A 14,643-nucleotide genomic window follows, 5' to 3' on the forward strand; every position below is an offset into this window, starting at 1 on the left:
TCGTCGGGGTACCCGGGCTTTGCAGGTCCGCGGCTGTCACCGAGGTGCAGCCCACTGACTCCCCTTCTCGCCCCTCGCAGCGTGGGGCTGGGCGCAGCGCCAGGCCGGGCGGGGGCGGAGCTAGGCTGGGACTGGCTGGGGGCGGCCCCGCCCGGCGCCGGGGCTTCGCGCGGGCCCCCGGGGAGGAGTTATGATAATTTCCTTCTCATTAAGCACTCGGGTCTCCCGGCTATTGCCGGGACACACTGTTCGGGCGCGGCTTTCCCGATCCCAGGCAGCGGCCTCTACACCCGCGGCGGCAGCATCTACGCTCGCAGAGACGCCGATGCGCGTCCAGTGACCTGGACAGCAAGGCCCGCGCGAGGCGGGGGCGGCGGCAGACGCCTGGTCACCGTGACCCCGATTTTGGATTTACCGATCGGGGGGTGGGGGGAGCCTGGATTTAACTGGCGACTGTTTTGGGGGACGCCGGACGCCATGTTGTGGAAAATAACCGATAATGTCAAGTATGAAGAGGACTGCGAGGTGAGCTGGGGTGCAGGGACGCAGCCCCGCCCCGCCGAGGACAGTCCGGGAGGCAGGGGCCACTGGACCGAGGCCAGGGACGAGGCTGGAGGAGCCCTGGCCTGTCGGTGGGACGGGGTCCACTCCGGACACCACTTAGTCCATTTCTCCGGGGCCCCCTTCCTGTATCGGGCCTTTTCCTAAATATCCAGCCCTCGGGAACAAGGCCTGGCGAGATAATGGCAGGTCCCACTGACAAAGCTTACCAGTTGGTTTCATAAGAAGCAAACAGCCCTCCTTCCCGTTTTCTCGGAAGAGTGCCCGGTCTGCAAGCCTTAGACTTGGCTTTTACGCACGAAGTCTCCGTCCACAGGGGTCAAATGAGGCTACCTGCTGGCGACACCTTAGCGGAGACTCCTCCAAGGCGGTCTTGTCACCTGCCCCGCTACCTCCACGGGGAAGCACGAAAACAACTGAAATTTGGCTTTCAAGAGAAGTGGGGGCTGGGAGTGTTGGGGGGGCCGGGGCCAGACGGGGCCGTAAGCGCTAGTGAGTGCTCCAGCCTGTCGGACTGGTTGAGCTAGAGTTTCGGAGAGTGGGAGGGAGGGAGGCGGCGAGCGGGAAGAGGAAGAAGACGCAGGCGGCGGGAGGCGAGCTCCTGGGCGCTGGGAGAGGAGAGGGGAGAGGGGAGCCGGGGCCGCGGAGACGCGGGAGCTCGCGGCGCCTCGGGGACCTCGAGGGGCTGCCCCCGCTTGCAGGCCCGGGCACTTCCGCTAGGCGGCGACAGTGCCCCGTGTCTCCCGGTTCCCGGCCACCCCTGTGACCCCCCGGGGCCGATGGATACTCAGCCTTTAGAGATTAAGTCGGGCAGGCGTGGGTCGAGGGACGTGCGCAGGCGAGGTCGCCCAACTTTCGGGGCCCAGCATCCTCCCTCTGCGCCCCAATGAGTCGGGACATGGGCCGTGGCTGTGCGGGGCGGCCTCGCCTCTTTCCTCCTCTGGGCCCGGCGCGGCTAGCCCGGAGGGCAGGCCGGGCCGCCTCACTTTCCTGCTCAAGCCCCTCAGGCGGCGCAGGGTGGCAGGCACTGCCCTGGAGCGCCACCCGCCCGGAGGTCTTTGTCCCGAGGGCGTGGACGGGAGGGTCCCTAGGGCGGAGGAGCTGCGCACTTCCCGCGATGTGCGCTTTATCCGCTCCCGGCCGCTCCTCCAGCTCCTCTTGCCGCGCGGCGCCAGCATGTGCGGGCTGGAGAGCCGGCGCGCTCTGCCCCGGGGCCGCCGCGGGCCGCCCTGCTCCTCGGACTGGGGCCCGGGCTCCGGCTCCGGCTCCGGCTCCGGCTCCGGCTCCGGCTCCGGCTCCGGCTCCGGCTTCTGGCCCAAATCCTGGAATTCGGAGTTGGCGCCTCTGAGCGCCCCGGGCGTCGGAGCGCACAGACCTTCGCCGCCGGGCTTTGCGGACTCGTTCCCCCAGGTCTTTCACCAGCCTCCCCTTCCTTCGCCGACTGGAGGTTTACAACGAAATCCCCGGGGCGCATCGCCCCCGGTGCCCTCCGACCCGGGCGCAGGCATCGCGGGTGGTGCAGGGCGGGCCTCCTGGGGCGCTCGGCGCAGCCGGGCGACGCCGGCCAGTTCGCGGTAGCGGGGTTTCGTACTAACGGGGTCTCCCGTTTTCCTCCCCCAGGATCGCCACGACGCCAGCAGCAATGGGAACCCGCGGATCCCTCACCTCTCCTCGGCCGGGCAGCACCTCTACAGCCCCGCGCCGCCGCTCTCGCATACTGGTGTCGCCGAATACCAGCCGCCACCCTATTTTCCACCTCCCTACCAGCAGCTGGCTTACTCGCAGTCGGCCGACCCCTACTCGCACCTGGGGGAGGCGTACGCCGCGGCCATCAACCCCCTGCACCAGCCTGCGCCCGCCGGCAGCCAGCAGCAGGCCTGGCCCGGCCGCCAGAGCCAGGAGGGAGCCGGCCTGCCCTCGCACCACGGGCGCCCGGCCGGCCTGCTGCCGCACCTCTCCGGACTGGAGGCGGGAGCGGTGGGCGCCCGCAGGGATGCTTACCGCCGCTCCGACCTGCTGCTGCCCCACGCGCACGCCCTGGACGCCGCGGGCCTGGCCGAGAACCTGGGGCTGCACGACATGGCGCACCCGATGGAGGAGGTGCAGGTGAGCGGCGCCCGGCTCCCGCGCGGACCTGTTTGCCCTAAGGCCTTCTCCCCCCACCCCCTGCCCCTCCAGGCTCGCCGTACTTACAGGAAATTTTGTCATCTCTCCCCAGAATGTCGACGACCAGCACTTGCTGCTGCATGATCAGACTGTCATTCGCAAAGGTAAATAGTGAGTCTGTCTTTCCTCTGGCCACACACAACCTGGACTTGTTACCTTTGTAACTTAGCGGCGAGGTGGGAGTATTTGGTGGCCAACGTGGGTCATTTGTGATGGGGGGAGCTGGTGGGGACTCAGGTAAGCTAGGTTTTAGGACCGAGAGGAGGGAACTTCTTTTCCAACCTAAATGAAAAAGGACACTCAGGTCGAACTCTTAGCAGCTGTCTCTTAATCCCCGGATTTGTTACTGCCTAGTTCTCTCTTGGGAAATGTTACTCCTTGAATGCCCGAGAATGTTTTATAATGTTAGAGAAAGTCTTCAGAGCGAGTTAATTTTGAAAAACCACAAGCCACATACCTTAGTTGAGTGATTGGTTCTGTGACAATTTTAATAGTTCAATGTGTTGGCGATTGTATTTTTTATTTCAAACACGGTTATGGAAAGGGTCTTTAATTCTGACTTGCAAGAAAAGTTTTGAAACAGTTTGGCCTATTGAATTCAGCCCTAAACGGAATACAGCTGGAGTGATCTGTCAGATTGGGTTTTGCAGGGTTAAGAAGGGGAGGGGATTTGGAAAATTGGATTACTTGGTGGGAGAGTGGCTCATGAAATTAAGTTACATACTGACAGGATCACTAGTCTGTTTTTTGTTTTTTTGTTTTTTGTTTTTATTTTTGGTGAAATGTAGTGAACCTAAAAAGGTAATTATGGTCTGTTACTTGAAATTGAATTGCTTAAATAGATTGGGGGAAAAAGATTTTGAAGAAAAACTTGGAAAATAAACTAAATTTTCCAGTAAACTTTTAACAGAGTGGATTACTTTGTATTTTTAAATTTACTGTAATCAGTTACACTGAAGGGTTTTGGCAAAGGATCTGAAATGTGTCCTGTGATTTTGGTTATTCCTTGAGTGGGAAAAACTCACCATTTATTTAGTATTGAAGCAGTCTTCTGAAAATATGTTCAATTATAATTAAATAGTTTCACCAGAGGTTGGGAAATGAAAAGCCCTCCAAGCTGGGGATCTTGACTAATTAACTTCCCAAGGTGTTAACTTGTGAATTTCAGATTCGATTTATCTTGGAAGAGAATATGGCTTTAAAAAAAAAAGTCTGCTTGCAATTTATAGTGCAGCATGCAACATTATTTGTCTAAAGATCTCTTTCAGCTTTGGTTAGTGGTTCTGAAAAGGTCTCTTGCTCAGATGTGGCTTCCGTGACTGCCGGCTCTGACCTCTCCTTCACTCACAGGTCCTATTTCGATGACCAAGAACCCTCTGAGCCTCCCTTGTCAGAAGGAGCTGGTGGGAGCCGTGATAAATCCTAGCGAGATCTTCTGCTCAGTCCCTGGAAGATTGTCCCTGCTCAGCTCCACATCTAAATATAAAGTGACAGTGGCTGAAGTACAGAGGCGATTGTCCCCTCCTGAATGCTTAAATGCCTCATTACTGGGAGGTGTTCTCAGAAGGTACTTGAACACATTCTGGGCACGGTGGTTGGGTAGTTGGAGGTGAATGTATAAAAGGGCTGAGAGGTATTTTTAACATTTATGTAACTTTTATACCTAACACTGAATTCTAATCATCTCCAAGAGAGATTTTAGTACATTTCTTCTCTTTAGAAAGTGCCAAATGAAGAAGGAAGTGCTAAAACAGTGCTAACAAATTATCATTCGGTTAGAATTTGATTCTGTGTATGAAGTGGTAGCATCTGTATCGAGGGATGGGACCCACTATGGATTTTGTTCCCCCAGAGAGTTTCTTCAGGGCTGCTGCAGTTTTACAAGTGAATATTTGTCTGCTCCAAAACCACTTCAAATGCTTTGTGATTTAAAGGCAAAAAAAAAAAAAAAAAATAGTGATGCTAAAAAAAAAAAAGAAAAGATTTTTGATTTTGAGTTTTATTGGGATTAATTGAATGAGCACACGCCATATCACTTTGGATTATGGTTCACATAATCTTTGACATCTTTGACAGATTTCAGCTTTGATAGCAGCACTTTAGAAATTTAGAATTTCTAAAGTGTGGTTTCTTGAGAGCAGTTAGAGTCAATTTTGTTTACTCAGAGCCAAATCTAAAAATGGAGGCCGGTCCTTGCGGGAAAAGTTGGACAAGATTGGGTTGAATCTTCCAGCCGGGAGACGGAAAGCCGCTCACGTGACTCTCCTGACATCTTTAGTAGAAGGTCAGTGGGGTTTTGCTTTTGTTTTGTCGTGTTTTTAATTTGTGCTGTGTCTTTAATACTTTCATATAGAAAAGCTGGAAACCAACTCTTAAAAATTTGGTCACAAGTAGAGAGATGAAAGCAATTTGAATTCTCATAAGTTCATTGCAATGAATCACAATAATTTTATCAAATAAGTAAACATAAATATCTGTCTGCTCAAGTATTCTGTTCTGGATTCCCTAGAAAATCAATGTCAAAAAGAAATTGTTCAGCTGAAAAATGAGAGGAAACATAAAAATCATAAGAAAATAGAATAAAACAAAAGAAATTTGTTTTCCTAACCTAAAAAAATCACATTAAAGGGATATTGAGACATTTCCTGTTAAAAGAACCAATTTTGAAAGATGCAGCTGATCAGTTGGTTCTATTGGAAAGAGCTAGGTACTTACTGGTGGGCAGGAGTACCATTTCTGGTTTTTGTAGTTGCAGATTATTGGGATTGTGGTTAGTAAAGAGAAGCCCTTGTATACAGTGGGACTGGCCCAAATCACGATTCCCTCCTTCCTGTCCTCTCCTCAGAAGAAAAAAGTAGTGGAACCCCTGGCCTATGCTTGAGTCCAAAGTTAGTAGGACGTGGCATTGCAGTTTCTTGAATGCGGGACCCTTCCCCCAACCTGGAAAGTAGCCAAGAATGCGATACAACCTTTAAAAGGGGCTGGGAAAAAAGTGAAGTAATTTAAATAAAACAAAACAAGCACAATTGTTACTGCTCACAGAAAAAAGTTGAACCACTAAGAAGCGTAGCCAAAGCCTCCACCAACCTCTCGCAGCCTGCACCCTCAACAGGGTGCTGGGCTTTTGCTAGGGGTTGGGGAAACCAATGAAAAGTGGGCTCCTGGTAGGTAGCAATGCATCTTTTGAAGATTTTTGTTCCCTGATCTCATGGCATGACTGTGGTGCAAAAAGGACTTGGCAGAGTCCCTGCTCTACCTTTTTACGAGTGCCTGTGGAGGTCAGGGCAAGGAGAAAGGAGCTGCCTGTCTGAGAACAGCTGTCCTGCATGGAGAATGGTGGGTTCTGCGTGCATGGAGCATGAATGTGGCTCTGCTAGGCTTTCTTGCTAGCCAGGCAGGGGTGGTTGAATAGGAAAGTGTGTGCCAGGACAATGGCTCTCTGATGCCGATTCAGTAAATCCAAGAGCCCCCTCCACCATCCCGGTTTTTGAAAGGCTCTCCGGTCTTGCACCCTGGATCCAGGGAAGGGTACCCTTCTGGTGGGAGATGACTCCCTTGGTTTTCTGCCTCCGCTCCCCTGATAACTTGGAGAAGGGGGTGGGTATTCCATGTTGGTAGCTGGAGCTCTTAACATTTATTTCCAAAAGGAAACACACTGCTCCCTTCCGTCTTTTAAAGAAACATTCTAGAGATCTGCCTCCCTCAGTAAGAGGTTAGGGCACCCTAGTTTAGAAAGAAAGTAAGGTATCAAAGACTCTGTCTCCTTTCTGTAGAGGAGTGACCAGTTTGCTTTTGTCAGACATGCTCATCTGCCTTAAATTTTTCTGTTTTCTCCAATAATACCATTTATTATTTATTAAGAGAAAGCATGGGTATGTCTGATTATCAGTTTGTTGAGCAGGGGACTGGTTACAATTTCAAGTACAGCCCCCCACCCCCATCCACAGGGAAGTGGTTTCTAGGACCGCCCCCATAGATACCAAAATCAGAGAATGCTCATGGCCCATATTTAAAATGGTGTAATATTTGCATATAACATACACAATCCTCTTATATACTTTAAGTCATCTCTATGTTACTTATTATAACTGATATGATGTTAATAGTTGTACTGTATTGTTTGGAGAATAATGACTAGAAAAATTCTGTACATGTTTGGTACAGACACAACCATCCTTTTTTTTCCCCTGAATATTTCAACTGGTGGTTGGTTGGATCCACGGATGAAGAACCCATGCATATGGCTGACTGTCCAGGTTTTGGGGTCTTTATTGCTCATGTTGTATGATCTTCACCCTGAATATTCCTGGGGTACCTGCTGAAAGTACTACCGACCAGGGAATTGTTTGTTCCGTATATATGATTACATTTTAGAAAGCAAAGTGACTGGTAACAAGGCTAGAGAAGGAGGAAAAGGAGTTTGCAGTGACCACAGCCATCCTAAAACCTGTTGCTGTTCCTGATAATTCTAGGTGAAGCAGTTCATTTGGCTCGAGACTTTGCATATGTCTGTGAAGCCGAATTTCCTAGTAAACCAGTGGCAGAATATTTAACCAGACCTCATCTTGGAGGACGAAATGAGATGGCGACTAGGAAGAACATGCTGCTGGCAGCCCAGTGAGTATTCCGACTTTGATGAGTTAGCGCTCCAGGCCGGGCAGTTGAAGATCTGGTGCAGTACCTATGGCTCAAAAAAGAAGTATTCATGAAATTGATTAGGACGTAGCAAAAGAAAGTGGCAAGGACGCTTCTTTGCAAAGTCAAATGCATTAACTTTTCTGTATGATTGAGATAAGCAAAAAAAAGTGTACTGCTCAGTAATGACTGTTTTTAAGCTGTTTAGTTATTCAGCTGAAAACAGTTGAGCTACCCTTTCATTATTATATTTGCATATCTTACAAAAACGTGTTGGAAACTGATTTGTGTTGTCACATCCAGTAAGGAGATTGTGTGCCTTCTACCTCCTGATAGCAAGACTATTGTTTTTTAAGTGTACAGATCAGGGTGGATGTGCGGCAGACATGTGGGCAAATTAAGCTACTTAATGCAGCTGTGGAACTTCTCCTAGAAACCGACAATAAGTTGATTTTAAAATCATGGTAAATGAAGCAGAACTACTCAAGTCAGGAAATGGGGCAAGAGAGAGTGCAATGAACCAGCCTGTGTGGAGAGTGAGTTTGGGCTGGGGGGTGTGATTCTCTGGGTTCCTGACGGAATTTGTTTATTGGAACCTATGTGGACCGAAGCAAAGTGCCCCTTAACCTCAAGGGTTGGAATCCCGACCCGCCACTTTTACCAGTCCTGGTGACCTTGGCCAGTTGACTGGGGTTAATCCTATTATCTTTTCTAATTGCAAGGAGGATTAAATAAGATAGTTCAGAAAAGAGTTTAACTCAACTCTGGGCCTGGCGAATAATAGGTGCTAAGTGCAGCAGTTGGCTATTAGTATTAGTTAAAATTCTCCCTCCTTGGTTCAGGCAAATAGTTCTGATTGCCTCCCAGGTGCCGTCCTCAGGGTCATTTGTTCTGTAAAAAGCTGTGTTAGAGCTCACGGGGTCAATTGACTGTCTTCACAGGCAAGTGTGTAAAGAATTCACAGACCTTCTCACTCAAGACCGAACGCCCAACGGGAACAACAGGCCCGCCCCCGTGTTGGAGACGAACATACAGAACTGCTTGTCGCATTTCAGCCTGATTACCCACGGGTTTGGCAGCCAGGCCATCTGCGCCGCGGTGTCTGCCGTGCAGAACTACATCAAAGAAGCCCTGATAGCCATAGACAAATCCTACATGAACCCCGGAGATCAGAGCCCAGCGGATTCTAACAAAACCCTGGAGAAGATGGAGAAGCACAGGAAATAAAACAGGGTGAACAAAGGGCCAGAGAGTCGGGCAGGGACCAGGCCTGCGAATCCTCCTCACAGACGGGGAGCCCCGTCGGCCTGGGGGCAGCGTGTTACCCACCTTAGCGCTATCGATGAAAAGGCCTCCCTTGATTTCCGGATCTGCGGTGATGACGTTGGCACGTCCTCCTGGATTCCTTAGTGTTTCTCTAGCTCCGAGGTATCTCTACCTTTGGACATTACCAGAAGGTGACGAGTACTGGCTCTTTACTCATTAAACTTTTATTTGCTTTTTTGAACCCCGTTCTTCCTTTCTCTGAAAGTGGTGCTATAAGTTCTAGAACCTTTTAAATAAATTCCCTGGGCTAACAACAACAACAAACCACACACTTACTCACTGAAATGTCAAATTGATGTGATCCGGATCAAAAATAACTTTTTTTGTTCAGTGTTAAGGTAACGGCTGGTTTTTGAGTCCACTAAATAATTTGCCTAAAGAAAAAGTATTTATCTCCCTAGCTTCTTCAGAGAACAAATCCTCCAGTAGGAGGCAGAGGTTCTGTCTGCTTAGCGACGAGCTGATTGGTCATATTCGACACGCTTGACACCCATGTTGTTCAAAGGGGACCTTCGGGTTTTAGTGAACTTGTAGAAACAAAGCCTGCTGATTTTTTTTTTTAAACTTTGAAAGTTAACTCTTTACATAGGAGACTCTTTAAAATGACATGTTTCTTTAAGGTATTGAAGCTTTATTTGCATATTTATTTCAGATGTTTTGAGTAAACTTGAAAAGGGTAGGCACGAAGCATTGTGTTTGCTGCCTGTCATCCCCAAGTCCCTGTGGAGGCTCTGTATTTGAGAAACTGTGTTGCGTGTACAGATTTTATTTATGCATAATTTAATGGGGGTCTGTAAATACTGGTGTACTTCTTACAACGTTTTTGAGAAATGGGATTCGATTTTAATATTAACTTTTAACGGTGATGGGGTAATCTATAATACATCTTAAGGTTTTATTCATATGTACACAGGGTATTAAGAGGATGCTGTGCTCTGTTCTTGGCTTGGAAGATTCTATTTAATTGAAGCTCTCTGTTCAGAAAGCAATAACTTTTGTGTCTTGTTCCTGTGGGGGTGAACCCTAAGATGAGTGTGCAGTGCAGTGTGTGTGGGCGAAATGGAGATTTGGCATTGAACTTCATGCGCCTGTCAATGTTCCCCAAGTAATTGTTGTGTGTATGATACCTGTATAATAAAAGTATTCTCGATAGAATCTGTGAAAGTCTGGTTATAACTTGATTTTTTGAATGGTGCAGAGCTAATTCATGGCTTGCCGGTAGCTTAGTTAGTAGACTGAGCAGCAGCTGGAAACCTTCATTTTGTCTCCCTGGCAAGACCGTTCAGCTGCCTTAGGTCCTTTCACTATCGTCAGTATCCCTCAGGTGCACGTGGTGTCATCCTCTCCACCCCAGGGGTATTGGGAAATGTGCGAGGGACGGTTTATCAACATTGAAAGGGGCCCACATTTGGGGAGCAGCGTCTCATGGAAGGATCCTATTGAGAACAGGTACATTGCTATGTTGCACTCAGTACATCCCATTACTGTATGCTGCTCAGGAGCGAAAATGAAATGTTTGTAGGTATTCCACGGGCAGATACTCTGACTTGGCGTTCAATCAAATGCCAGCAGTGAGGTGTGCAGGATAGCAGTGTTTTCGGTTAATCAAAATTCCCCAGCTTTGGGAACATGATAATGCTCATCTACCCAAGTCATTTTGCCTGCCTGCAGGGTACATCAGAGATTGGGTCTTCTCCGTACAATACTTGGAGAAGAGGAGCCTGGCAGGGGTTGTGTGCTTGCTGGATGTTTGCAAGATCTTGGATGCACACTGCGGGTAATTGATTTCAAGTTGAAGTGGCCTGGCATATCCTCCAGGAAGTGATATGTTTATAGTTTGGCAAGTGTGGCCAGGCTTCAAAGGGAAGTGGAGCCCCATAGGATTTTCCACATTGGATAAGGCCATTGCTTCAACTCCAGTCTTACAATCCCTAATTCATGATTCTCTACCAAATGCTCAGCAATTCCTGACTTAGTGTTGGCATTAGATGTTATTAAGTAATTTGAACTCTGCCAGCCTAATACTTTGGTCTTGGCAGGTTGTCCTTGGCCACTGAATGTGCCCATTAAGTTGGATTTATCTTGATATGTCAAGCTCACAATTGCTTTGCATTAGAGCAGCAAAAAGAGGTCTTAGGTTGGCAGTTATTTCTCAATCGGTGGGTGTTAGGAGGAAGTTATAAGGGCAAAGAGCTAAAGGAAAAAGGACTGTTTTCTTATCACTATCTTAACCTGCTTTTGGACTAGAGTCTGGCTTTTAGGAGCTGTGCCGAATTGCAATGCAGACAATGTTCTGGAAATGCCCCAAAGTCAACCAGGGATTGGAGTGAGTCACAAGCAGGGCTCCTTCTGCCTGTCTGTGAGCTGGGTTCTCCTTTATCCCTGTTCCCACTGGAAGTCAGGGGACCGTCACTGGGTCCCTTGGTTCTGGTGCACAATAACACGTTTTCTTTGGAAGTTGGTGCCATGGCAAACAACCAGGTACTCTCAAGAGGACCCTGCTGAAACATTGGCTCCCTTGAAGGTTTTCCACCAAGCTCTTGCTTATTTGGGAACGAAGCCTGCCCTGCCTGTTGGCATTGGGCAAGTAGAGCTTTGCTTCCTGTGGGCTGGGGCAGGTTTTCTTTCAAGGGCCATGTTATCGAGGATCACTCTGGTCCCTGTCCCCTTCGGCCTGTGCCATTTTCGCAGACTAGCTGTAAAGGCACGTGATATCACAATGAAGACATTTGCTTTCTTCTCCTGGTTGCACTCAAAGAAACCCCACCAGGGACATGAAGGCACACGCTGTCTTGAATTCCATTTATGTGAGAGGTTTTTCAGCAGGATCATACATCTGTGAACCGAAGACTCAGCCACCCAGGTACCTGGCAACTGGAAGGTGTCTTCTTGCCCCCAAGAGGGCACACCTACTGTTTCTCTGAAAGGTCAGAGAGTGTGTTCAATAGCAGTTTGTGGTTATCTTCCATGTGTGCACAATGTATGTTGTGGGTTAGAAAAGGGACGGTTAGTACGTTTCTCATTTGGAATGACACCATTGGATGGCCACCATGCTTTCCCTTTTGGAGGTCTAGTGTTGGAGTAAGCTCTGAGACCTATGGTGCTTGTATTTGAATGTTAAAAACCCCAAATGAGATAGGGTCACGAATGGTTGAGAAACAAACAGAAAGTTCTTTTACTGCTTGGCAGTGGCTGGGTTTCTGGAGCCCATTGCCTGGTTTCCCCGGGGAAACGCTGGCTGTTGCGGGGTTTCTGAAGAGGTTGCTGTCATTTCTGAGGACTTCTGAGTATTTCTCAGCTTTTTCCTTTTGTAGGTGTGTAGAGTGGTGTCAGGGGGTGGCAGTTTAATTTGCCTTTCTTTATAAGTGGAGACCTTTGAAGTAACTGCCATTGGCCACAAAGGGAAGAGCATGCTGAGGTTTTTCCAGGTGGTGGGGTACGGCAGTGACCCTTGGAGAGTAGTCTCCAGCCCCTGAGCTCAGTGGGTAGGGGTTTCCCTTAGCTGGACATAAAGGAAAGTTTACCTTCGACATTTCGATGTTGCAGTGCTTGGATATGCTTTTCCCAGGAGTAGGTGTTGCTCTTGGATGATAATGATAATTGTTGACTTACCGTTTTCAGACCTTGGTCTACCTTGTATTTCTCTTGCAGTTGACAACAGTCCTCATTTGCTTCTCTGAAATCTGTGGGTCACCACCCTGGGAGGCTTGGGGACACCTGGAGCCATCAAAACCTCACGTCTTCCTGGTTTCGCCAGCCCAGGCTGCCATCACGCCCAAGGTCCGTACCAATACAGGGCGGATCACTCCTTGAGTCTTTGTCCGTTAGTAACACGAAACATGATCTTCTGCAGAAACAAACTTGACCTTATAATTTTTAAAAATTACTATTACATTAGAGTCCATAGTTTCATGGAAGCTCAATTGTTGTTGGCACAGTCAGAAACACTGTAATTTCTCAGTTTCTTTCAGATAACATCTTGATGGGGGAGATGGGTAGAAGGAAAGTGTGGAAACTAAGTAGAGTTGAAAGGCATAATTCCAGGGACTTGTCCAAGGAACAGCTTTGTTAAGAATGTTTATAAGGTCAAGTCCTCTCAGTTTTTTTTTTTTTTTAAAGACACATGTAGCCGGGCGCGGTGGCTCACGCCTGTAATCCTAGCACTCTGGGAGGCCGAGGCAGGTGGATTGCTCAAGGTCAGGAGTTCGAGACCAGCCTGAGCAAGAGCGAGACCCCATCTCTACTAAATATAGAAAGAAATTATCTGGCCAACTAAAATATATATAGAAAAAAATAGCCGGGCATGGTGGCACATGCCTGTAGTCCCAGCTACTCGGGAGGCTGAGGCAGGAGGATCGCTTGAGCCCAGGAGTTTGAGGTTGCTGTGAGCTAGGCTGATGCCATGGCACTCACTCTAGCCTGAGCAACAAAGCGAGACGCTGTCTCAAAAAAAAAAAAAAAAAAAAGACATTACTTGGCTTCTCAACATTTTCCAAGGAGACCTTGGCCTTAAAGAATGACTCTCACAAGTAAGAACACGAGAGCCGGGTGGGCTGCAGAGGACACCTTGGCATCTGGTTCTTGATGAGGCTTGAAAGCATTTGGGACTTCATAGGTGTTAGGGGTTGAATTGTGTCCCCAAAAAGATATGTTCAAATCCTAACCCCCAGTACCTTAGAATGCCACCTTATTTGGAAATAGGGTTGTTGCAGGTATTTCCTATGGAGTAGGGTGGGCCTTAATACCATATGCCTGTGTTCTTATGAGAAGAGGAGAGACAGAAGGGAGAATGCCATGTGGTGACAGGGCAGAGACTGGAGTGACGCAGCTGCAAGCCAAGGAACATCAAGGATCACCGGCCACCACGAGAAGCTGGAGGAGGCAGGAAGGATTCTCCCCTAGAGATTTCGGAAGCCGTGTGGCTCTGCGGACATTTGGACTCGGGATTTACAGCCTCCAGAACCATGAGGCAAGCATTTTTGTTGTTTTGAGCCGCCCAGTCTGTGGCACTCTGTTATGGCAGCCCCAGGACGCTCGTACAATGGGTAAGTACTTTTTCCTTTATTGTTTTCTTCCCATTGATCTTTCTGTGGGTTCCTTTTTAAACGTGGAGCTGTTTCTGCACAAAGCACGAGGGAGGAAGCTGCCTCTGTGGAGGTGGAACCACCGGGCCAGGCCCATCGTTCAATGTGGGGGCTCTTCACTGCTAAATGACATGTAACCTCCCCACTGTCTCCTCCTCAACAACCACACTGACATCACTGACATGTGGCGCCCTTTCCTGGTGGAAACTGCGTTAGCCCTTGACCTCACCTTTCCAGGGGAAGTCAGCATCTCAGGGAGAACTCGCCCCGGCATCTCTGTCCCAAGCGAACCTAGAACTCAGGTCCACCCACCCTCCCTTCTGCTTGTTTCCTTTAACTGGGCGCCTCTGGGTTTCCTCTGTAAGCAGGTCATCAGCGGCACTTGGAAGGATTAAATACGGACGCCCTTCTGTTGCCTTTGACCTACTGAATCAGGAACTCTGGGTATAGGATTCAGGAATCTGTATTTTATTAAAAACAAACTTCTTGGCTGGGTGTGGTGGCTCACGCCTGTAATCCTGGCACTCTGGGAGGCTGAGGCGGGTGGATCGCTTAAGCTCAGGAGTTCAAGACCAGCCTGAGCAAGAGCAAGACCCCGTCTCTACTAAAAATAGAAAGAAATTATTTGGACAACTAAAAATATATATATAAAAAAAATTAGCCGGGCATGGAGGCGCATGCCTGTAGTCCCAGCTACTCGGGAGGCTGAGGCAGGAGGATCGCCTGAGCCCAGGAGTTTGAGGTTGCTGTGAGAGAGGCTGATGCCACGGCATTCTAGCCAGGGCAGCAGAGTAAACCTCTGTCTCAAAAAAAAAAAAAAAAAAAACAAACAAAAAAACTTCTCTTGGTGATCTTGACTGAGAGCTGAGTT

At 48.9% G+C, this 14,643-nt stretch overlaps 1 protein-coding gene across 1 annotated transcript; it reads left to right on the plus strand.

The window, feature by feature from the left end:
* Positions 1-238: 238 nt before the first annotated feature.
* On the plus strand, positions 239-9,847 carry TFAP2C (transcription factor AP-2 gamma). Its single transcript, XM_069496113.1, has 7 exons — positions 239-525; positions 2,182-2,667; positions 2,780-2,831; positions 4,078-4,294; positions 4,893-5,011; positions 7,200-7,344; positions 8,304-9,847. Exons 1-7 carry the CDS (start codon positions 478-480, stop codon positions 8,587-8,589), a joined length of 1,353 nt encoding a protein of 450 aa, XP_069352214.1. The 5' UTR covers positions 239-477; the 3' UTR covers positions 8,590-9,847.
* The last annotated feature ends 4,796 nt before the right edge of the window (positions 9,848-14,643 follow it).

This window comes from Eulemur rufifrons, chromosome 20 (genome assembly GCF_041146395.1).
Source record: "Eulemur rufifrons isolate Redbay chromosome 20, OSU_ERuf_1, whole genome shotgun sequence".
NCBI lineage: Eukaryota > Metazoa > Chordata > Mammalia > Primates > Lemuridae > Eulemur > Eulemur rufifrons.

Excerpts from the sequence above, each read along its gene's own strand:
- TFAP2C (XM_069496113.1), top strand. The coding sequence starts at position 478 with ATGTTGTGGAAAATAACCGATAATGTCAAGTATGAAGAGGACTGCGAG. Across the intron at positions 5,012-7,199 it reads CCTGACATCTTTAGTAGAAG|GTGAAGCAGTTCATTTGGCT; the intron begins GTCAGTGGGGTT and ends TGATAATTCTAG. Across the intron at positions 7,345-8,303 it reads AACATGCTGCTGGCAGCCCA|GCAAGTGTGTAAAGAATTCA; the intron begins GTGAGTATTCCG and ends CTGTCTTCACAG.